Source organism: Rhinolophus sinicus, chromosome 15 (assembly GCF_057876585.1).
Source record: "Rhinolophus sinicus isolate RSI-liver-muscle chromosome 15, RSI-T2T, whole genome shotgun sequence".
Taxonomy (NCBI): Eukaryota; Metazoa; Chordata; class Mammalia; order Chiroptera; family Rhinolophidae; genus Rhinolophus; species Rhinolophus sinicus.
The window spans coordinates 12,730,218-12,755,712 of NC_142515.1; the positions used below are offsets into that span (position 1 = coordinate 12,730,218).

General features: G+C 32.1%; 1 protein-coding gene across 3 annotated transcripts in view; it reads right to left on the reverse strand.

Moving 5' to 3' along the window:
- Window positions 1–25,495, reverse strand: part of ATRNL1 (attractin like 1) — a 565,586-nt gene that overhangs the window by 332,095 nt on the left and 207,996 nt on the right. For all 3 annotated transcript variants that reach the window (XM_019725236.3, XM_088791845.1, XM_074338995.2), the window contains exon 25: window positions 5,278–5,339. In XM_019725236.3, the coding sequence (XP_019580795.3) occupies window positions 5,278–5,339 (62 nt within the window). The remainder of the gene's footprint in view (window positions 1–5,277; window positions 5,340–25,495) is intronic.

The following is a 25,495-nucleotide window of genomic DNA, read 5'->3' on the forward strand; positions in this document are numbered from 1 at the left end:
GCAAGTCACAGAAAACCTGCAGCAAAATGATATCAACAATATTGAGGTTAAATGGACTTTATATTCCCTGCTATGAATTGAATCGTGTTGGCCCAATTTGTATGTTGAAGCCCTAACACCCAACATAACTATATTTGGAGATAGGGAATTTAGGAGGTAACTAAGGTTAACTGAGGTCATAAGGGTGGACCCCTGATCCAATAGTATTAATATTCTTATAAAGAAGAGACAGACACCAGAGAGCCAGAACTTTTTCTCTCCTTTCCTCTGGGAATACACACACTGAGGAAAAGCCATGTGAGCACACAGTGAGAAAGGGGCCTGGCCCCTGCCAGCTGAGAAGAGAGCCTACGTCGGAAACCAACCTTGCAGGAGCCCTGATCTTAAATTTACTTAACAAGCCTCAGAATTGTGAGGTAACACATTTCTATTGTTTAATCCACCAGTCTTCGGTACTCTGTTGTGGCAGCATGAGCAGGCTACGACAGATTTTGGTACCAAGAAGTGGGTGCTGCTGTACAAATACCTAAAAATGTGAAAGCAGCTTTGGAACTGGGTAGTGGGTAACAGCTGGAGGAATTCTGAAGTGCATGGCCAAAAAACCTTAGACTGATGTGAAGAGACTCTGAGAGAAATATGGGCGTAAAAGGTGATTCTAGTGAGAGAGCTCAGAAAGAAACAAGGAAGGCTGGAGGGAGTCTCCGTTTCTTAGAGAACACATAAATAGTCCCAGACAGAATGCTGATGTACATAAAGAAATTAAAGGCCACTCCGGTGTGGTCTCAGATGGCAATGAGGTCCAGGTTATGAAAAACTGAGGCGAGGCCATCATTGTTCTAAAATGGCAAACGAACTTGGCTGAATTGTGTTCGGGTGTTTTGTGGAAGGTAGAACTTGCAAGCCCTGAAACTGGATATTTAGCATAAGCGATTTATAAGGAAAGCACTAAGTTGTGGCTTTGGTCCTCCTAACTGCTTATGGTCAAGTGCAAGAGGAAAGAGGCGAGTTGAAGAAGGAATTGATAAGCAAAAAGCAACCAGAACTTGGAATTTGGGGAAAATTTTCAGCCTACACATATTGACAGAACTGAGAAAGCTTGTTCTGAAGAGAACACTAAGGGCACAACAAAGAAATGATGGCCGCAACTCATGGATTTAATCAACCATTGTAGCAGAAGCAAGGAACAGAGATGGGATTACACCAGCACAGACACTTGCCAGTTTGAACTACAATGAACAGAGAGGGCAGGAGGTAATGGAGAAATTCTGTTAAATTCTTGGATTCTGTAGGATGGGACCATAGAGGTATTCAGTTGGGAACAGGCTTTATCCTTCTAGAACAAGGGAAGAATGACCCCAAAGCCCATTCAGAGATCATTAAGGCTTCAACGCTTACCACTTCAGATATCATTTATGTAAAATTCATCGAAAAATACCCAAATGAACCTCCCTAAAGCTTCAGATTTACAAATCTACAGAGCATTTTTGATAGCTCTTCAATCTTATCCTAAAATATTTTACAGAAAATTGAGTGCTCTAAAGCCTCCCTGACAAGGTATTAGGAAGACAAACAACCAGTAAGGAAGCTTTTGCTGGTTAATTTCTCTTGTTACAAATAATCTACCTGAGTAATAGCTTAATCTTCCAAACTTGCAACAAAAATGATAAAGGTCAATGTACACAGTGTAACTTTTCTACATTCACGTTTTATTTAAAGGGTACCTTTTGAATTAAAAAACAGTAAAACAATGGTGAGGCGCCATGCAATCTGATTTTTGAACGGACTCCCAACATTGTTCAAGCTCTTGCATGGCTTATCAAGAAAAATAAATGAAATGGGAGAATAGGCAAAATTCACAATGAAAAGGGAAGCATAATTCTAATATAGGAGACATTTGAGAGTATCTATATTGGAAAATATATGTCAATAAATTTGAAAAATAAGATAAAGCAGACAATTTCCTATTGAAAATTGTCAACTCTATCAAGAAAAATAGAAAATGTGAGAAGACATAAACATTAATGAAATTTATTCAGAAACTGAAAAAAATCTACCCCCCCCCAAATCAAATCATACAAAAATTTAAAAGCCATACCAAATTCATATGCTTTTGTAGGTCACTTCTATCAAATGTGTAAGCCACCCACAAATCTTTGTGCCAACCATGAAAATGTGCCTCTCTGACCTCTGACAACAGCGAGCACAATTAACAATGGCTCCAGCTACTGTGCTCTAAAATCCATTGTGTCCCTGGCCTGTGGTGGTAAGACCTATCATAGTGGGAAAGGCCAAATGGCAACCTCTGAAACTACCCTCCATCTGGTCAAGATGGTAAATCAAAGACATTGTGTCATCCAGTGGGAAAGTGGGAAAATTAGTACCACCATTAAAAATCTAAAGGGTGCAGGGGTAATGATCCTGACTGTATCTCCATTTAATTTACCAGCCTTAACTTCTTTTAAAATAATTGTAATTCAGACGTTTCAGATTCACGCAGACTTACTTTTCTACTTTGCACACCAGAAAAAAGGTGTTTATATAAAAAATAATTTTTCATTTTCTAATCATTGACTATATTATGCCACAGCCTCTAACAACAACAACACAATTCTGTAATTCTACATATGAAAAGACTGGGATTTAGAAACACTAGGTGCCTACTGATAATGGCATAGAAAGCTAAGATCAGAGCCAGGCTATGTCTATAAATGATCTAATACTGGTCCAATTATATTTACCACAAGACTATGCCCAGTATGTACAGCTGAAAACAAAAACTGACAAGAGTTTATGAACAGGTCTCCATCAACCACGGCTAAACCAAGTACCTGACACGTTTACCTCTGCTACTTTAATAACTTGGTTACAAACAGCAGGAATAGTGTCCTGAGTGAAAGATGTCCACAAATGCTGACCTGTTTGAAACACTTAAAATTTAGCAGTGACCTTATTAAAAAAAAAACACTAAATAACCTTCAAAATATTCTAAGTTTTTTTCTTAACAATGAGACAATTTTAAAACAATTTTACATTTTATTACTGAAAGTAATTTAAATGACAAAAAACCCATCAAATATATTTTATCTCACACAATGATTACAATATTTTATTTCACTTTGCCCATGATGACACCATAATAAATAGGCCCATCTCTAAGACACGGTCCACATTAGCTCTAGCTTTCTTTTGTTTAATAAAAGAACTATTACACTTAAATAAGCACACAAATTCAAAAGCTTAAAATAAAACCTTAAACATTTAAATAATGTACATAAATATTCAGTTTTGTGAATTTTTGCACAGAGCTAAACTGTTCAGTGTATTTCCATCCACACTATTCTGCATCAAAAAAGTTTTATTTTGATGCATTAAATAATACTCATTCAACTGTAACTTCTAACACATTCTAAAAACATATTGTAACCTAATTAATAGCCTCAAACTCCATTTACATTCTGAAGTAAAAAATCATACAAGATTAAATATATTTAAGATAGCTCCTCAATTTTTTTAAGAGACAAATTTAAAATATGAATAAACTTTGCATACATGTTAGTGATAAATATGTTTATAGCATTAAATTCTGTGAATTACAACTTTTTAAGGTATATAAACAAACATGATTGTTTTCAGAAGGAAGTGAGAGATAACAAAGGTTTGGACAACAGAAGTGGATAAATGAACAGGGAATGTGTAAATCTGAGAAAAGAGTTTAGAAAATTGAAGGGCTATAAGTGGAGATGAGAGATTAGCTTTGTTCCGTATGGGCCCATGTGGATGAATTATAGGGAGATGGATTTCACCTCAATTATAAACAACAATTAGTGAAGACAGAAAACACTATCTCAGGAGATGGTGCATTTCCCTTCATTAAACATGCTCAGGTATAAGCTAGGTCAGAGGTGGGGCAGATTATGTCCAGACAGTATTCAGCCTACTGGCTGTTTTTATAACACAGGTTTATTGGAACCCAGCCGCTCTCATTTGTTTCCACATTGGTTGTGGCTGCTTTAGCAATATAGCAGCAGAGTTGCGTATATGCAACAGAGGCTGGAGAGCCTAAAAATCCTAAAATATTAACTGTCTAGCCCTTTACAGAAAATGTTTGCTGACCCCTGTGGAGAAGACATTAGGAATTCAAGTACTGTATGGTTGTCTGGATAACCAATCACAGTTACTTTGGAGTTTAGGAAAGTGCTTGGCATGTCATTCGTGTCAAGGATTGGGTTGTGTAGGTTCTTTGTTGTACAAGGCAGCACAGCCAACTTGGTGAGGGGAGGTCAAAATTCATACTGCACTATGTTTGAAAAGTTGTGTGCCGTGATGAGGGGCTACGTCTGCCAGAAAAAGGACACACATTTGTCTAATTTGCACAAGGCACCCAATGGACCTGTAGAAGCTGTACACGTATAATCATGTCAGCAAAAATGACATCCCTTCCAATCCAAACAATCTAAGATTCCATAACATTGAAACTCAGCTTCTTCTCCTAACCTAGTGTTTCTTTATTTATACGACATAAAAATGAAAATAAATGTTCCCTGAAAAGAGTTTTCATGTTTTATAAATGCTACAAACTCTACTGTCTCTTTTAGAAAGATTCATTGCAAATTAGCATAGTAAACACTGACCAAAAAAACCCCCAAAACCTCTAAGAAGTAATGCCAGATAAAAACAAACTAAAAGAGCCCTATTTAACTTTAGTATACACAACATTTTCCAAAGGTGCTTAATTATGAAACCCTTTTTAATGAAACTACTGTTAATATCTCAAATAACTAATGTTCTAGGGAACGATTCAAAGTCATACAAGTATTTAGTACTTTGGGATTATAAACTCTTTGAACACAAAATACACACTCGTACTTTTTCTCATCCCTTACACATATTATTAGCACATTGCCAAGCACATATATAACTACCTAAGAAATTACTGAATTGATTTAATTCTAGGAGATGTAACTACACAATATGGTGAATGCATTGTTAATTTCATTAATTAAAGCAGGCTTTAATTACTTATGTGACAAGTGAACACAAAGTTATCCTCTTTCCATTGAATCCTTTATTAAATATCGTAACAGCAAAATGACCTTCAAAAGGTATATTTCAAGTATGTTTTCTCTGCTCTGTAGTATACAGTTAAGCATATAAAACTATTTGAGACACACTAGATGATATTTTAAGGTTAAAGAAATGATAAATTATCTAACAAATTAACAGAACATATATCAGAATACAGGTTTAACAAATTCAAAGTCAGTAAAAGCAAATTACCTGAAAAAGGTGACAAAGAACTGCACAAGATCCATGATTGTATTGTGTTGTGAGAATGCAATCTGAAAAATAAAAATAAAAGAATGTTTGAAACTTGCTGAATCTATGTTTTCCTCCAGCATGACATTTATAAATCATCAAGACATTTGGATAACCATATTAAAAATCATAAATGCTGGAATCAAAATTTTATCTAGAACACTTAATCAATTCAACTACTCAGGATGACCTGTGCATAGGCTATAAAATTAAATGGTTTAAGAAAACTAATACAAAATTACTTTAGGAATGTACGCTATGAGTTTCATGTGAAATACTGATATATTAAATGTGCCTAACTAAATCATGCAAATGAGTTTCTTCATCTAATAATGATTACATTTTCTGTTAATACAATGGATAATTGCTTATAATCCAAAAATAAATTTCAACTCCATTAATAAAACTGAAGGGACTTGTTTTTTCCTATATATTCTTGTCTAGGGAAGCTGCACACATACACGCAACTATTTTGTTACATACCACTCAAAGAATACAATATGTCACTACATTTTATAACTTTATGTTAATAAGAAATGAATTTTGAGAGGTGAAATTAGTCAATAAGCTAAAGTTGTTCTCCCTTTTTGTTAACATTATTGAGATTATACTGTAACATGTTTCTTGAGGAAGTATTATACAGTTTATTAGTCAACAGTGCAGTACCTGAATAAAGAATATCTGATTTTCAAATCCATGTTTTCTATTACTAGGTATAAATACTTTGAAAAACTGTGTTACCTATTTGTGTCTCAGTTGTCCCATATGTGAATGGTAATAATAAAAGCACCTACCTCATGGAAGAAAGATTAACTGAATTAACAGAAATAAATTCTTGCCATAATGTCTGGCATATAGTAGGTATAACATAATAAATATTATACTTTTACATCATGTATAAAGGATATGGTCAGTATAAGTGACTTCTGCCAGATAGTTGAAGAGAAATAGCTAAGCTATAGAAATCTCTTCTTCTTTCAATAATCTTTTATGAAAATATTTCAGAAACTTGTAATAGAATTTCCACTTCCAGTGAAAATAGATTAATAGTAATAATATTTCTCTCTTGTCTAAAATAACTGAAAACTATATAAAATATATTTGAAAAAACATTTTCAGATATTGGACAAAAGGCAAAGGAGGATACCATCCATGTGTGAAGAAAAACAAAGGATATAAGCCTTACAACTGTCCCGGTTTTCAGTGGAAGGTAACAACAGTAAGGACTTTAAATAGTATTCTAGAAAATGAAATCAGTGTTGTTTATGTAAAATAAAAAACTACTGTCATTTGAGAAGATGGTTCAAAGTTTGAACCATTAAAGCTTAAATAGAGCAACATTCATTTCCAAAAAGCATTTGAAGAATTGCACAGCACTTATATAGAAACCGAGGAAAGATCATTGCTGTAGGAGATTGGTTATAGGTGAAAATGTCTTAAAAGATTTCACAAAAACATCTTTTAAAATGGAAAAGATACAAGTTTATTTTCTGCCCAGTTACTGTCCACAAGACTGTGTTAGAAACAGAGCTTATCAAACAATATCATCAACAGTACCTAAATCCATGACAAGAGCATTCTGGATGCAGCAATTGAAAACTAACTGGATAATCACCAAAAGGATAATTATTTTGAAATCATAACAAATAAAACTGGTTTGATTATTATAAATTAGAATAGAAGGCAACCTTAGACAGTGTTGCAAAATATCTAGATGAAAAAGGGGATAAAAGAGCCGCAATAAAGGCTTGACTAAATTAGCAAATGTGTGGAAAAGAACAAAGAGGAATAATACATGTAACATAAAAATAAAGGACTAAGGTAAAGAATATAAGCAATTGCACTAAAGATGAACAGACTGAATCCTCACTGAAAGGCAGAGATTTCCACAGTATATTAAAAAGCATAATTCAGCTTGATGTTTAGCTACACATTCCTAGGAACTAGCAAAGAACCTAGCATTTTAACTTATATGTGCTTAGTGAATGAACTGCAGTAACTTCTAGTGATATATATATATATACCTTAATGTTCTAAATAGAAAGCCTTACAACAGTTTCATTTTAACTAAATGTCAAGCTGTACAAAAAAACAAAAATCACATTTACACCAAAATTTTGTCAGCTAAAATCTGCAGAACTTTATATCTACTTGTCCAGAGAGTATATTACCTGAAGTTAAAGGATATTTTTTCAAAAACATTTCTGTTTGAAGTTAAAGGAAATTATTTTTTCAAAAGTATTTATAAATCCTAAAAAATGAAATCGAACCTTTAAAATGACATGATAGAATTTGCATTTATAATGCTCCTGATCTTAATTATAATATTAGCATATTATGAGTTTTCTTGAAGAGCCTCAGGTTTTAATTTATAAATCAAAGATATATAACAGCAAGAGTAATGGTTAATGTAGAAATCTATGTGCAATTTATGCTTATAACACCTTTTTAGAAATTGTGATTTTTTTTTCACAGCCTAGCTTTTCCTCAATAATTTGTTAAGTTGCCAAAAGCGACCTTCCTTTTATTTTATAGAATGAGTCACTAAACCATCTTCATCATCTAGGCCTATCTCTAAAAAGTAAAAAATCAGGTTTATGTCTAAATCCTCGCCAAAAGTAGCAAGTATAGCCAACACACTTGGTAAAGAATGATGTAATATTCAAATGTCAATTTTTCACACATATGTATCCTATTAAATAAGTAATAAAACCATCTGCATTCAAACATACATTGATAGTTAAGGGGAAAAAACAAAATTTCAAAGAAATCTATATATATAAACAATGTTTGATACTTTGAAAGTTAATTCACTATACTCTTCTCTCCATTAAACCTAGACTAATGAAAAAGAATGCAGTAAGGTGCCTTCCAGAAGAAAGCGTTTACAACGATGATTTAGTAGGTCCCCACAATTGCTCTGTTTTTGCTTCTATGTGGATAGATTTCCATTTTTAAACTGCATCAAAAACAATGGCATCACAGAAGCTAAGTTTCATTACAATAAAAAACATGATAAAATTTTAAAACCTAAATTGATGGGTCATGACTTGGCAATAAAAAAAATCATGAAATCATATGGTTATTTGATGTAGTTGAAAATACAGTTAAAAATTATGTGATGTAAGATAACATTGGGGGAGTTTATTTTTAAGTCTTCTAAATCTTTTCAACTCACTTTTTAGCAGGCCCTTTATTGGGCAAGAAAAAATAATAGGCAATGAGATAAAAAAATTAAATAGATCAACACTATCAGGCAGCATATTTTAATATTATATAAACTTTAGAGTATTATTTTCTTAAATGATTGGTAAATATAACATTTAAGTTGAATCCAATGTATGAAATAAAATCAGATGGTGTGGAGCCACGTTCAGTCCCAGATCTGGTATTAACTGCACAGTAATAAACCACTTTGCTCTTTGAGGAACTTCTTTAGATGACTTTTCACTCACTCATGGACACGTTCATGTTTTTGTTGATTTTTTTTCAATTACATTCGTTGGATGTTTACTCTGGCTATAATGATTACAGATCCACATAGTCTAACTAATATAATAATATAGATTCTATAAATAATGCAATTTTGATGTCACGTGAGTACAATATTGCATCTGATTCATTGTGAAGTTCTAAGTAATCAGTCTTTCAATGCCAGTTTCTCCATAGGAAATTTTTAGGGTTAATAATGTTGTCCTTTTTTATGGGGCTAAGTTTAATGTCTTTTATAGGGCTAAGTCAATGTCTGTACAAGTATACACAACAAAAAGTACCTCTAAGTAAACCTGGAATATCTATGAAAAATTGTAATATTTCTCACATTAGAAAAAGACTCCAAACTAGGATCTCAAACTTCAAACCAGTAAACCAGGATGTTTCCAACTTTCCCACCGTTTTTCACTTGGCAAAGGTCTTGGCCAGAGTAAGAAATTATACTGAAAGATAGCATCAAGGATAAAGTAGAGGAAAACATAGTATGAACCTAAACTAATGTTAACTCTTACAATGCAGCGCTTAACACTTCTTTTGGACTGGGGTGCTTTGATTTGCACTGCAGGCTGTAAGTACAAGGAGTTACAGATTGGGGTTAAGAGGATGTTTGCGTAAATGAGAAAAAGCAAAAAGAAAAATAGTTGATTATGCCAAGTGGCAATTTTTAGTGGCTATAATTTAAGTATGCCAATAGGAACATAAAAGTCAGACTTATAGAAGATTAGTTTAAGGAATTATATACTACTGATAGATCTCCAATATATTTTCTACATGTGCATTAACTTATGAATAAAACCTAAAATTATGTATATTTATTATTTTTATCTTGATTCACTATGAATAATTTATGGATATTTTAATTTTATTTTGGCTTCAACAGGTTTTACTTTAAGGACTTGAATGTTTCTATTGATTTATATTGTTTACTACATTCTTGCACTTAACCTCCTAGGAAATGGCTGAAACAAAATAATTCATGCATCCATATTTGAAATTGGCTCTTTAGGGAAAATGATAAAACATGAATGTACAGCTCTGTATTATTAATTCTTTAAATGAGTACTAAATAATCTCAAGGATTTTGAGATTATTATGCTAAGCAAAATAAGTCAGAAAAAGTCGAGAACCATATGATTTCACTGATACGTGGGATGTAAAACTGAAAACAAGAAAGGAACAAGACAAACAAATGATGAAACAAAAACTCATAGACACAGACAATAGTTTAGTGGTTACCAGAGGGTGGAGGGAGTGGTACATGAGGGTAAAGGGGATCAAATATATGGTGATGGAAGAACTGACTCTGGGTGGTGAAGGCACAATGTGACACATGGATGATGTATTACACAATTGTACACCTGAAACCTACATAACTTTACTAACCATTGTCATCCCAATAAAGCTGAATTTAAAAAAAAAAATGAGTACTAAATAAATTTTTTTAATTAATGAGTTGAAAGGATTATTTAACTTGTAGTATGACTTTCATTTATACCATTTTAATTTTGGATTTCAAGCGAATATATGGGAAACCTTCAGAAGATTGCAATTTAATAAGAGATTTTTCTCTCTTAAAATATGTTATCATCTACTACATATTGTGCAGACATAAATATTTAAATATTTAATATTTGGAAGGAATGTAACATTTGAAATACATTAGTAAGTACAGGCCAATGATGCCATTATTGTGTTATAATTTAAACACAATAAAATTCCACTTTAAATGCATATTTTGGTGGATTTGGGTAATTTTTACAAAACCATGTAATTGCAACCACAATCAAGATACAGACCAGTTTCATCCAACTAAATTGTTGTCATCTGCCTCTCTGTAATTGAACCCCTCTCGAGACCTTACATTTTGTATCTACTTTCTATCACTAGAGTTTTATTTCTTTACAATTTCATATAAACGGAATCATAGGATATGTACTATTTCATGTTTGATTTTTCTTTAGCATAGTGTTTTTAAGATTTGTCCATATCAATGTTTGTATAAATATTTCATTTTATTTTATTGTTGAGCAGTAGTACATTGTATGGATATATCATAATTTGTTTATCCACTCACCAGTTAATATAATTATGGGTTGTTTCCAGTTTGGGGTTTTATGAATAATGGTATTATAAGTATTTGTGATGAAGATTTTTTGTGTGGCCCACTTTCACTTCTCTTGTGTAAATAACCAGGAGCAGGGCTACTGGTCATATGCTAAATGTGGGATAAACTTTATAAAATAAGAACTATTGTTTACAAAGTCACTAGACATGTAACATTGTCACCAATAATGTATTTGAATTCCAGTTACTCCAAATCCTAGCCTATATTTGGCATTTTCACCATTTTTAACATTAGCCTTTGCAGTGGGTGTGTAGTAATATCACACGTGGTTTTAATTTAAATGTCCCTGATGGCTAGTGAACATTTTCATATATATACCACATACAATATTTATTGCTACATTATTTTTTAAAACTTTAAATTTCTAACAATATATAATGGAAGTACATTACCTGATTTAAAATTATTTCAGTATTAAATATAATGAAGATTATAGAAACAAAATTGTTTGCTCTACGTTATATAAAAATCATAGTTGATAAAATCAAATTATATTATAATGGCAAATATCTATGCAATTACATTAATATTTAATAAGAATGCATTAAAATTTCCAAAGAGTTTAATTAGATTTAAAAGAGAAATTAATAACATTTTTAAAAGTACCACTATATAAGTGTTAGGCTGTGGAGAAAAGGGAACCTTCATACACTGATGGTGGAAACGCAGATTGGTGCAGCCACTATGGAAGGCAGTGTGGAGGTTCCTCAAAAAATTAAGAATAGAATTATCATATGACCCGGCAATCCCTCTCCTGGGTATATACCCAAAAAATCTGAAAACATTTATCCATAAAGATATATGTACTCCAATGTTCATTGCAGCTTTATTTATGGTGGCCAAAACATAGAAACAAGCAAAGTGTCCTTCAACAGATGATTGGATAAAGAAGATGTGGTAGATATACACAATGGAATACTACTCTGCAATCAGAAAAGATGAAATAGTGCCATTTGCAACAACATGGATGGATCTTGAGATTATTATGCTGAGCGAAATAAGTTAGACAGAAAAAGTCTAGAACTATACGATTTCACCGATGTGTGGTATATATATATATAACTGAAAACAAAAGAACAAGAAACAAATGAAGAAACAAAAACTCATAAACACAGAAAACAGTTCAGTGGTTACCAGAAGGTAAGGGAGGAGGGGGAATGGTGGAAAAGGGTGAAGGGGGTCAAATACATGGTGATGGAAGGAGAACTGACTCTGGGTAGTGAGCACACAATGTGATATATAAAATTGTACACTTGAAAGCTATGTAATTTTACTAACCTTTGTCACCCCAATAAATTTTACTTTTAAAAAATTACCACTATAAAGAATTGGGAGAACTTCTTTAGTATTTAGATTTATTTTACAAATGGAAAGATTGAATAGCTTCTATATGTCATTTTCTTAGAAAACCGTATTTTACATTTCAGCCATCTTATCTAATTCAAACAATTTTATAGCTTTAAAGAATAGCATTAGTAGTAATATTTTTTTAAAGGAGTCAACAAACTTTTTTTGTTAAGGGCCTATAAATATTCTGTAAATATTTTCTGCTTTGTGAGCAGTATGGTCTCTGTTTTTACTACTCACCTCTGACATTGTATTGTAAACTTGATATATCTTTCTTCTCTTAATCTCTAGAACATTTGCACCAATCCATTTAGCTCTATAACAATGCTTCTTAAGTATTACATAATATGTTCCTCACATTTATGTTTTCTGATTAGTATAATTGACATATTAGTTAAAACAACTCATAAAACCAATTAGCGATTTCAAATACCACTATTTGAACTTACTCCAAGCTAGGTTTAATGAAAAATAATTGAAGCTCAGAACAAAAGGAAAAAGTATATTTTAAAATATTTATGATAAATGCCTCTAGCTTATAACTATTTAAACAACAACCACAACAACAATAATCATAATAGAATGTGTTCTTCTAGGTATTTGGGGGGAAAATTACACAAGGCATCTTTATCAGCACATTAGTATTACAGCACTTACTTTTCAAACCATAAGCATTACGATAAAACTTCCTCTTTACCTCAATACCTATTTACCAAATAGCTTACCATCTTAGTTTGTGCTCAAATGGTTCACTTCTATGTTCAAAATACTAACACATGTGTGATGAGGATAAACAGACATCAGCATTAGGATTCCGTTCTTTTTCTCTTTGATCTGTGTAACTTAAAGTATTATTAGTATGGGGAATATCACCTAGGCTACTATGGAAATTAGAATTGCAAATTGAAGAATGATTCCTAGCATTATTCTCATAAAAAAATCAAATCTAAATTATGACATCAGTTTACAGGTTGACTTAATAGTGAATTACCAAATCCCATTTACTCAGAAACAGGTAATTTAGATTCAAATTAATTTAATTTAATTTAAACAATGATGTATATGTGTTGATGAGCAGCACTATGGCAGGAGAATACAAAGTACTAAAGTTCAATGCCATCTTTCTGTTTCTCAAGTTATTAGCATTGCAGTTTTAGTAGTATATTTGTTGTTGTTGTTGTCATGATTCAACTGCATAGCATTACAAATCATAAAGAATAAGTGTTGCCAAAATAAAATCTCACTTTAGAAACTGATGCAAATCAACTGATTAGCATGATTCCTAAGATTCCAAAAGAATAAAAAATATTTTCCCGTTTAATTACTAGACTATTGACGTTATTTATCATATAACACTGCTGCTATGTGTCCCAGTCACAGTTAGAATTTTTAAGAATACTTGAATGCTAAAGTGGTTGGGATTCTAAAACATAAAATACTTTATCAAAAACAATGAAAACAATTTGTTTAAAACAAGAATGGTTTACATTAAGTTGAAACACCTTAAATACATAAATTGATCAAATAATATATTAAAATAGCACAGGTTCTCAATAGGCAGATTAAAGTCTGATTATCTGTGTATAAATTTCCTACTCTGGTAGGTGTATTATGTATCTAACAGAAAAAAAACACTCTTGATTTTCTAGAATCCCATTAGTAAGTATAAGATTTATGATACTATAAGAGTTAAACATTTACAATACATTAACTCAGTAATAGGAAGTAAAAGGAAAAAAAAAACTTGGTATATAATACTTACAAAAAAGTAAAATAAAAATTCTCAATAAAGGTGTTTTGTTTCTCAAATATTTTCATTAACATTAGAAAAACCATGGAGCTAGTGGATTTTGGCACTAAAGATTCTTTTAGAACAGAATTCATAATTTGCCTTTTAACTTAGCAATTGACATAGTCTTTATCCACAAGTGACCTCTATACCATAAAGACTAGTTGTTTGTCAAGTAATTCACACTAAAATGTTTTATAGACTAAAAGAATTAATTAAAAATAAATTTTAAAATGTAATGGATTGAGGAATGGGACAAAAGATAGTTAAAAAACAAGAGATAGGCATAATACAAATTGTAATAAAATATGCATTATTAAAAAGCTACAATTATTTTAATGAAAATAATATAAATAATATTATTTCACTCAAGATTTTTACTATACAATAAAACCAATTTAAACAAATTTCTGTTAATTTTTACTTTTACCCAAAGTCTAACGATAGTTAAGATATAGATACACACACATATATTTTACATAGATATATAGGTAATATCCAATATTTATTGATATGTATTTATAATAATCAATCCACTAATTGCCAAAAGAATTTGCAATAGTTTACTTTTGCATTCTCAAATTGCATTTAAACTATTTGTATTTCATCAACTCTTACTGCCTATTTAAAACAAAGAATGCAAGTGACAGTGGCTTCAAAGTTTCCAACAAGAAAATTTTCATAAATCAAACACATATTGATTATTACAAGCATGCTTATAATTAAGCGATACAAAAACTTTCTCATCTGTTTAAAATGCAAAATATTATAGTGTGATTATAAAATACAAAATCATGAAGTACTAGAGACAGTCAGAAAGCCACATATTTCTCCTCTACAATATTTATGACTGTAATAAAGTCTCTACTCAATTTTGAAAGTGTAATGCTCACCATTAAGTCTGGCAAGCCACCGTTTAGGATAACTCTATTCATTTAGAAATTCTGCCTTAAATTGCACTATATTTCTCTACTTCATCTACTGATTTTCAATTCCACTCTAGAGTTCCACAGAGATAGTTAAAATTCTATTCCATATAAAAGTTCCAATTTATTAAGCCTTCTTCATATTATATAATTCCTATCTTTAGTTTACACTTTCTAGATGTATCCCAGTTTGTCAATGTCCCTGTTAATAAGTGGCAAATAGTACTGAAAGTCTTCTATATGCTTACAATACAATGGAATAAAGGAGGTTTCTGAGAAAAGATCATGGACTACATTTGGGGCATATCAACAAGGTAAATGGATATGTATGTCTAGTGTTTATGAAAGAGGCCTGGGTAGGCTGAAGTATAAATTTGGAAGGAACAGTTTTCTAGTGCGCTGGAGATTTCCATCTTAGAGATTTGCAACATCCCTTCTCACATCAGAGTCATTGGGTCTGACACAGACTGGGGCCCGGTCTTCCCCTGTATGCAATACTTTGCAGAGTAGCCAATAATTCGAGGCCTGAGAAATTCTTAATTTGAAATTCTTATGCCCAAGAATTTCAAATTATCCTTATATGTGTATTTGAAAAACAACATAAGGAAAAATATGAGTAACATGAAAGGAGAATCAGAAAACATTTAAAAATAAAGTACATGGAAAAAAAATAGAAGGATGGATATATGAATACAACAAATTAGCAAAATGGAAGACCAGATTGAGGAGGAAGAAGGAAAGAAAAAATAGAAAATTTAAAAGAAAAGCTAAGAGAAATGGAATATAGAAATAGAAATGTTATCAGACAATAAGATTCTCAGAATGTCAAAGAAAAATGTCATGCAGGAAGTATTTGAAGGCATAATAGAGACACATTTCCTTGAATTAAAACACATATACATATGTGAATGACTGAGAACCCCACATCTAGACACATTAGAGTAATATTAAAGAATATGAAATATAAACAAAAGTCTTTTAAGGAAGAGAATAGAAAATTTCAGAGAGAAAGAGTATATCATACAATTAGTAGTAAGCATATTACAGAATAATGTGGCATTATTTTCAATAATTAAATCTGAGTTGACATCTTATTAATAAAATATATATTTAGCCTATCATCCAGCCAGGAATTACTTTACAACTTCTTTACATTTGAAGGCCAGTTCAGCTTCAGGTGTCTACTTTTAGTGACAATCAAGAATTTTGCCTTTAAATAACATTAATTATAGTTAACACTGACTAAGCATTTATTACACATTTTGTTTGACAGGCAATATCTTTTTAACATGCAAAACTACCCTAAGATAGTGTGGTAGGCAGATTTCTGAGACAGCCTCCAATATTCCCAGTCCCTGGTGTACACACCCTGTCTATCCCTTCCCTTCAATCTGTAAAAATGATGGAATAGACACTCCCTTGATTAGAAAAAAATGGTGGATTTCCCCCCACTCTTTCTGAACTTTTGTGGGAGTTCCGTTTTTTGCTCTTTAGACCAGAAGTAGAGGGTTTCTTCTGCATCTCACTTTCTCTGTACCACAGTGCTCACTAACGGGGTTGGGATTGTCTTGAGTTCCAGCTAGGGAATTACAGGAGGGAAAAACACTAATCCCACCACCACTTCAGTGGAACTTTGAATTTTTCTCCAATCTACGTACTGAGGATTACTTTTAAGAGATCACAAAATGCTATATCAAGCATTCTATCAAGATATTTTTGGTTGTTTTCAGTGAGAGAGAAACTAGCTTTAGCAATTGTTCTAAATTGCCATGTGTTTATTCCACCTTACCTCTTACCTGGGACCAGAACACTTCCAAGGACTAGTCCAGCAAACAGTCTTGCACTAGTTTTTTTAAAAATGTTCCATGTGTATTTCCGAAATATGTCAATTCTGTCATTGTGTATTATGTTCTCTTGTATATTTATAAACATAAGTATGTATATTGTGCTGTGTACATCTTCTTTTATCTTAGTGATACTAAGATATTTTATTCCTCATTATTCTATTAGCTAATGAGAGTTAAAATTAAGTTAAAGTCTCTGCAATGATAACTGTGAATTTGTCTATAGGTAAATGCCACAGACTTCACAGACTTCTTTAAGTCATTAACAAGAGAACTAGCAAGGTATTAAGAATGGTTCAAAAAAATGCAAAGTGGAATTGCAGAGAGAAGTATTCATAGTAAGAGAAAATTGCATAGAAGGAAGCATGTATAAGTGGCTACAAAGAATTTTTTTGAGTAAGATTGTTAATTTAAATGCAAAGTTTGCAATGTCTCTAAGTCAATAAAACTGTAGGGTCTGTCTTTTCTACCAGACTGAAATCATTTGTATTTTTATAGGACAAAATTCATTTACACTACTGTTAGACAAGAATCTTTTGTGCTGTTAGAAGACAAAATCATTTGCATCTTTATATTTAAGTATATTTACAGGTTAAATATACTTAAAGAACTATAAATGATTCCAAACAAGAGCAAATCATCAAAGGTACCCACCCCTAGGGAATTAAACAACCCCTTGGGGAATCTGCTATACAATAGTTAGCAGAATACTGAAAAGTTAGACAGTAATCACTTTTGCCTATTTCCAAGTTTTGGACAATCTTTAAACCATCTACCTTCACATCATAAATAATCTCTAGAAAGTATTCTTGAGTGCCGCCGCCAAGGTGATTTCATGGTGTTTTCATGTAATTAGTTTATATGGGCTTAACAAGAACTGTTCATCAATGTACCATCTCCGTGTAGGTTCATCAAATCTAAAGCCATTAGGCATTAAGTCACTACTAAGTCAAGAAAATTAATTACTGTCTTGAGATTCCTTAGGTACCTAGGATTGGATATTCAATAGCCTCTATTGTTCCAAAGACTTTTTAGCTGATTTTATTTGCTTTTCTATTCTGAGGCTAGGAAACCAAATCCAAGAAATTCATCTCCACCAATTCCATCTTCAGCCACTAACATGTGAGTGAATCACTCTTTTGCCAAAGTGCTCAAACCGGTTAAGTATCCTGACTTTCCAGGAACTGATCCTGACTTCTAAATGTAAGACTGGGATCCGATAAGCCATAAAACACTTATCAGACAAGTCTTGTGAGAGGGCTGTTTAGGTAATGATTTCACATATGAATACAACACTTTTTCCTTACTAGTGGGTTTGACATACACTATGAAATAAAGTTATTCTCAAATTTAACATCCAAGGGAAGGTTTGGTTAACCTATTTGTCCAATTACATCCTAGTAAAAATGAGAACATACTTATTAAAACTGAAATAAACCTGCATACTCAGATGTGTGAGAATGAATGCTTGTTATAATCCAAGAAAGAGAAGTAAATGTTAGGTTAAACGAGAAGAAGAGCAAAGGAAAGAGCATGACGTAAAGCCCAGAGTAGAATAAAAGCCTGATGCTTTCAAAGAATTGAAGAAAGTACAGTATTACTAGATTGTAGAGCTCAGAGGCAGGCGTGGCAAAAAATGATGCTAAACTCATGGACAAGATTGCCCATGATGAGATTGTGAAGGGTTTTATAAGCCATTTTCAGCAGTTTAACTTGATTATAGGATTCTGAAATGCCTTTGAAGGTTTTGAGAAGAGGGTGTGAACTGATTCAATTTGCATATTAGAAATAGAATATGGAGTACAGTGTGGAGAAACGACTGAAAGAAAACAACATTTAGGGGAAAGAGGTTGGTACTACAGTAGCACAGGAGGAATGTGATATTGATCTAAACTAGCTTGGCAGTAGGTGGTTGGATAAACAATTAATGGCTTCACTAGATATTTAAAAGAAAAATGGAACACTGTCAGTGCAATTCATGAAAAGTGTGTGTTGTGTGCGGGTTCACTAAAGAATAGATTGAGGTCAACAATCGAAACCCAAGTCTGGTTCAAGCAAAAAGATGTGGGTCATGCCGTTTCCGGAGACAAGCAGGATAAGTAGGTGTATGAGATACACCAGAACTGGCCAGTGACGTCAGGGCTGGTGACGCTGATTTGTAAATAATTTGCATAGAAAATGACCGTTGAAGCCATCATAGTAAATGAGACCAAAATGGAAAGTCTAAGAGCAGAATACATAGGGGTACCCCTGAGGAACACAGGAATCTAAGGGGTGACAGAAGTAAATAATTTCAAAAGTAAACAAAACTTGGTGAGAACAGAGGAAGGAAAAGTAGGAGGAAGGACTGACCTGGGGATCAAATAAAGCTGTTGATAGGTAAATTAAGATTGAAGCAAGAAATTTAAAATTCAGTGTTTGTGAAGTATTGGTTGGTGCAAAAGTAATTTCGGTTTTTGCAATTTTTAACCTTTTAAACCACAATTACTTTCACACCAACCTAATATCTATAACCTAGGCCTTAGTAGTTTCAAAGGAGCTGTGTGGATAGAAATCAGATTGCAATAAAATGAGGAGTAAATTATAAAGTCTTTGAGAACATGGATGACAGTTATGTATTTCCTCCTAATAAACAATACAGAGCCTCAACACACTAGGCATACAATTAACATTTATTGACTCGAATAAAATGAAAGTGAAAGAGAGTGCAAAAAATTTTTTTTAATTCAGAAATACTAGAAAAAAAAATTTTCTTTTCTTTGTGTGGGCATTTTGAAATTCTTTGATCATTGACACAGAGCTATCAAACTGTGAGCAAAGTACCATATTTCCCCGAAAATAAGAACTAACCGAAGAATAAGCCCTAACATGTTTTTTTCAGGATGCTCGTAATATAAAATAAGCCCTACCATATTTCCCTGAAAATAAGACGGGGTCTTATATTAATTTTTGCTCCAAAAGAAACATTAGGGCTTATTTTATATCACAAGCATCCTGAAAATCATGCTGGTGCTTATTTCTGGTTAGGTCTTATTTTCGGGGAAACACGGTAACAGAAAATTTCTTACTAAGTAGTAGCATCCTCTCTTAGAATATGTCAATATGAATCTTGCAGGTGACAGTCTTACTATTTTGGCTGTTAATTCAGAATATACAAAATTCCTTTTTTAAATGTCAAATTTTAAAAAATAAACACAATTAAATTTAATTTTCATAAAATTCTTTCCAGTCCAAACCTTTGGCCAGATGTTGTCCAAATATTGTTCCTAATATGCACATTTAATGATTAACTCCAAAAATACTTTATCATTTGGTTCCAAGGAAACTTTCCAGCCATGTTTCCTCTCTACTTTCCACCACTCTTATCATCCCACACCACCACCCCAGTCATCCTACACCATAAGTTTTCCATCACGCAACCTGTTTTCCAGCCATTAAAAAATCTGCATTGCTCCTGATGAAAATTCTTCCTAACTTTGAAAACCCATTATTCTTGTTTAGAGTTCCCTCTTATGAATTAGGTCCTTTTACTGAACTCCTATTCATCCTTCAAAATCTTGCTTCCATATAACTCTCTCCAAGAACCTTTCCTACTTCAATGTCACCACTGTAACAGTAACAGAGGTAGATATATAATCTAGACTCTCCAACTCATAAATACCATTCACATCCATGTCAGCCAAACTGAATGGCTCACAGAACATTTTCTGACCTTAAAAAACCCAAATACGCCCATGAGACTACATAAAGGCGTTAAGAGAGAGTCTTTTTCCTTTTTCTCTCTGGGATGACTAAATCAGGACGCTATACACCGAAATAAAATAGAATAGAATACAGTCAATATGTGAAACAGAAACTAGAAACAGGGAGGCAACAATTACACTAGCAATTACATAATGATTTGCATAACACAGTATAAAGAATGTCAAGGTATGCAGTTTTAGATCAGAGGAGGGCTAGTTGAGGTCTCAAGTTGCCAAAGACATTTCCTCTGGATGCCATTTTCTAAGCCTCTAATGTCCCTTGTTTTACGTTAAAGCTAATCTAAAGTTGGTTTTCTTTATCTACAACTGAAAGAATGCTAATATATTTTATGACTTCCATGAGAGCAGAGACTACATTGTATGCTATTTTATCCTCTAGAAAAGTGTCTTATATGTGATTGAGGCACAATAAATATCTGCTTGAAAGTGTAGCCAAAAAATATAAATAAATGTTCAATATCTGCTATTTCTATAAGAAGCACTACTTTATATTAGCCTTTGACAGATGATACTGAATAAATAACAACCATTACTATGTCTTTTTATTTTGTTCAATATTTGTAGAAATGTACAAAGATCTGTTATTATGCTAGAGTGTTTTATTCCACTAATAACAACATTGGACTGAGTTTGGATCGAGCCAAATGAAATATTTTTTGACTTTCTTACAGATCTGTAAAAACTTCTCCTTATTCATGTAATGCTTTTTTGAGATACCTAATTTTTTTAATTTTTATTAAAGTTACTAGGGTGACATTGATTAGTAAAATTATATAGGTTTCAAGTGTACAATCCTATAATTCATCATCTATATATTGCATTGTATGTTCACCACCCAGAGTCTTAAATTAATCTATTCAATCTGTTCAAGTACATACTAAGAAAACATTATACCTGTTAAGTAGTCGAAAGTGTTGGAGCAGTTTTTCCCTGCGAACACAACCGTTAGAAGCTTTCCCGTCCCCCTCCCTCCTCCAATATCTTATTGGAGCAGTTTTCCTGCGAGCACAGCTGTTAGAGGCTTTCCTGTCAGAGCAGTTTTCGAGGGATCACAGCTGTTAGGGATTGACCTCCCCAGCACCCCGGCCAGCTTTAACCAATCCCTTAGCGCCGCAATAGCAATGGCGCGAATTCTCCCCAACCCGGAAGCCTAACCCTATAAAACAAAGCACCCGACCCCAGTAAGTGCTCAGTCTTTTTGGGAACGATCCTGCTGAGCCCGCCGGCGAAATAAAGCTGTGTTCTCCCTGATCTCTGCATGCCACTTGAGTTTCTCGGTCTCTGCCATTTTCCGCAACAAAAGAACTGTGATGGAAGAAACTAAGCACCACATAAAAGTATGAAAATACTTCTGATATTAACTGAAGCAAAATCTTTATGAAATGTTTAGTTTACAGAAAGGATATAATACAAATAGTCTCATGCAAGCAATAGCTAAATTAGAGTACCAAGAAGGCAATGCCTCAGGAATGGAAAGATCAACCCTAGACTAATTGCTGATTTATTCCTACCTAGCAAAGCACAAAACTAAGCCTTGAAAAGGCCCAAATTTTTCCAAGTAAATTAACTGCATCCTAGAAGAAAGCTAAAACTTCCATATCAACATTGATAAATATCTAGCACCCAAAAAGGTAAATTCAGAATGTCTGGCATCTAATCAAAACATGATACATAAGGAGGACCAAAAAAAAAACAATAGAAAGAAACTCAGACATTTTTAAAAAATGACAGAAATTGTAGAGAGGGCATTTTAAAAACTTAACAAAATTCTAGAGATAAAAAATATTATTTCTGAGATGAAAAATATGCTGGATGGTATTAATATCACATTACATCTTATAAAATAAAAGCTTAATGAACTTGAACATATAGGAAGAAAAAATATGCAAAATGAGACACAGAAAGAAAAAAATAATGTATTAAAAAACAGGAACAGAGCATTAGTGAGCCAAGGAACAACATCAAGCAGTGTAACATACACATAATTGGAATTCCTAAAGGAGAAGAGAGGAGTGGGAAACTAAATTTTGAAACATAATGGCTGAAAGATTTCTAAATTTGGTTAAAATTGTAATTATATGATTTATGAAGCTCAATAAAACCCATGTACAAGAAATGAAGCAAGCCACACTTATGTGGATCATAATCAAATAGGCCAAATACATAATAAAGAGAAAAAATTTTAATGCAGAAAGAGCAAAAAGACCCATTACACACAAAGAAACAATAAGGTTAAAAGTAGATTTCTCATTCAAAAAAAACAAAAACCAATGGAAAATTATCTTTAAAATGATGAAAGAAAAAGCTACAATTTAGAATTCTTTAACCACACAAAAAGTGAAATAAAGACTTTTTCAGAAATACAGCCTGATATAATTTATTGTCAGCAGATCTGCATGTCGGTGTTAAAGGATGTCCATTTGGCAGTAGGATAATGGTACTAGATATTATTATTCTGTCAAACACAATGGGTCATAAAATGAGTCTCAGTAAGTTTAAAAGAATTCAAATGATTTAAAATATGTTCTGTGACCATACTGGAATTAAATAAGAGATAAGTGACAGAAACATTTCTAGAAATTCTCCAAATAGTTGGAAATTAAATATCCCACTTCTAAATATCCATAGATCAATGAGAAAATAAAAAAGTAAATTAGAAAGCATTCACCTTAAGAAACCAGAAAAAGAAGAGTCAAGGTAAGGAAAAGCAAGGGAATAATTAAAGAGAAGAAATTAATGAAATAGAAAAAAACTAAACAAAAGAATGCTTCTTTAAGGAAAAAAAAAATCAATAAAATTGATACCTCTTTAACCAGGCTTATCAAGAAAAGAAAAACAAATAAAGAGGAGAAAAAAAAATTACCAATATTAGGAATGAGAGAGATAATACCACTGTATAATATATGAATATTATTAACAATCTTTTGCCAAAAAGTTCTACAAATTAGATGAAATGGGAGAGACAAAAATAAGAGACACAAACTGACAGAGCTCACTCAAGAAGAAATACTAACCAGAAAAGCTCTAAATGTATTTTAAAAAATTAAATTTGCAGTTAAAGCCTTCCAAAAAGAAAATGACAAGTCCAAATACATTCAAAGTTGAATTCTACCACAATCTAAGAAAGAAATAATATCTACTCCACACAAATTCTTTCAGAAAATTACAGAGGAAGGACTACATCCCAAATCATATTATAAGGCCAGCAGTGCCATAATACCAAATCAAACAAGATTATAAGAATAGAACACTGCAGACTAATATCCCTCATTAACATAGGTATAAAAATTCTTAACAAAAATTTAACAAATCAAATCCAACAACATATAAAGGAAATAATGCAAAGTGACCAAGTGGAGCTTATCCCTGAACAGCAAGGGTGGTTAAATATTCAAAAATCAATTAATATAAGTCAGTTCTATTAGCAAATAAATCTCAATTTAAATAATTTTACTATTTTATGTTTAATAATTGAAAGTTTATAATAGTCCTACAAACAAAGATACATACTCATATACCTTAATGTAGCAGATTCCTCATGACTAATGTAAAGATTTTAAGCAGAGTAGAAACTAGGCTCTATCTATCCTGACCATCACAGTTATTTTCCACATTTTATTATTTTGAGAGAGTGGAATATTTCAGCTTTATTACACGAATTCTGGTTTGGCATCCTGAACATATTACTAGTATGCTCTCAAAAGAAAATCCTATTCAGAAAGTTAGTTTCTAACCATTAAATAGTCACGTGCATTCTAAAGTAATTACGCAATTTGCTTAAAAATAAAATTAAATTAAATAACAAAGAAATAAAGGGCATGAAACAATTAAAAAACAACAATTATATCAATTATAATTGCTATTTAATAAGCTCTATAGATGATCCCTTTTGTCTCCTTCAATCATAATTTAAATAAACCAAGTGAAATCTGATTAATATTTCAGTATAAATCTTAGAAAATAAAATGTTGCATCCAGCATCCTCAATGTCAAAAAATTTAAAAACTATATGAAAATATTTCTGGCATTTTCTGACTGTATTAGCATCTAAATCAATCACTATATAATGAAGAACTAAATCTGTCAAGTTAATTTCCATTACTATTTACTGAGTAGTAATTTGTACTAATATTCTTGAACAGTTAAGTAATTTCCTTAATTTAGATGTTAAATCAACCTTATAAATAAGGAGAAAGAATTTCTCCAGTAAACATGATTTTAAAAAATCACGCAGTCCTCCCACAAATCACACAGAAATTAATATAAATAAAACATTCAAAATTTCTAGTCACAGATCATAAGCTTTCATTTATTAATATAAAAAGAAGGAATGAACTGCATATTAAAAAAAAAAAAAAGTTAAAACAGACTGGCCTACCATCAGGCTTGTCACATATGAGGCATTCAAAAAACTAATTTGAATTCAATCTAATCAAACAATCATAAAAGAATGAATGAACAAATCCCAATATTACAAAACATAGGCTTTTCTTTCATAAAAGCATAAGTTAAGAACATCAATCTTGACCATTTCAAGATATAAAGAACATCTGAAATATTTCCTAGCAACAAATCTGAAGCCTTTAGCAGCTTATCACTAAACAATGAAACATACAACACATATATACCTTAGATAAAGATATCAACAATAAGATGTAGTGGGTCTTAAAGAACTGTTAAGTACTGCTAATCCTAAATTTTTAATGAAAATTTAAATTACGTTAAATATATAATAAAGCAACAATGAGATCACTAAACACAGCAAATAATTTCAAGTGGGGTTGTGAGAAAAGTTTATCTACTTAACCCTCAGTTAAAGTATACAATGAATCAGAAAACCCAAATATTTGAGTTATTTCAAGTCTGATGCATTTTTTAGAATACAATTTCAC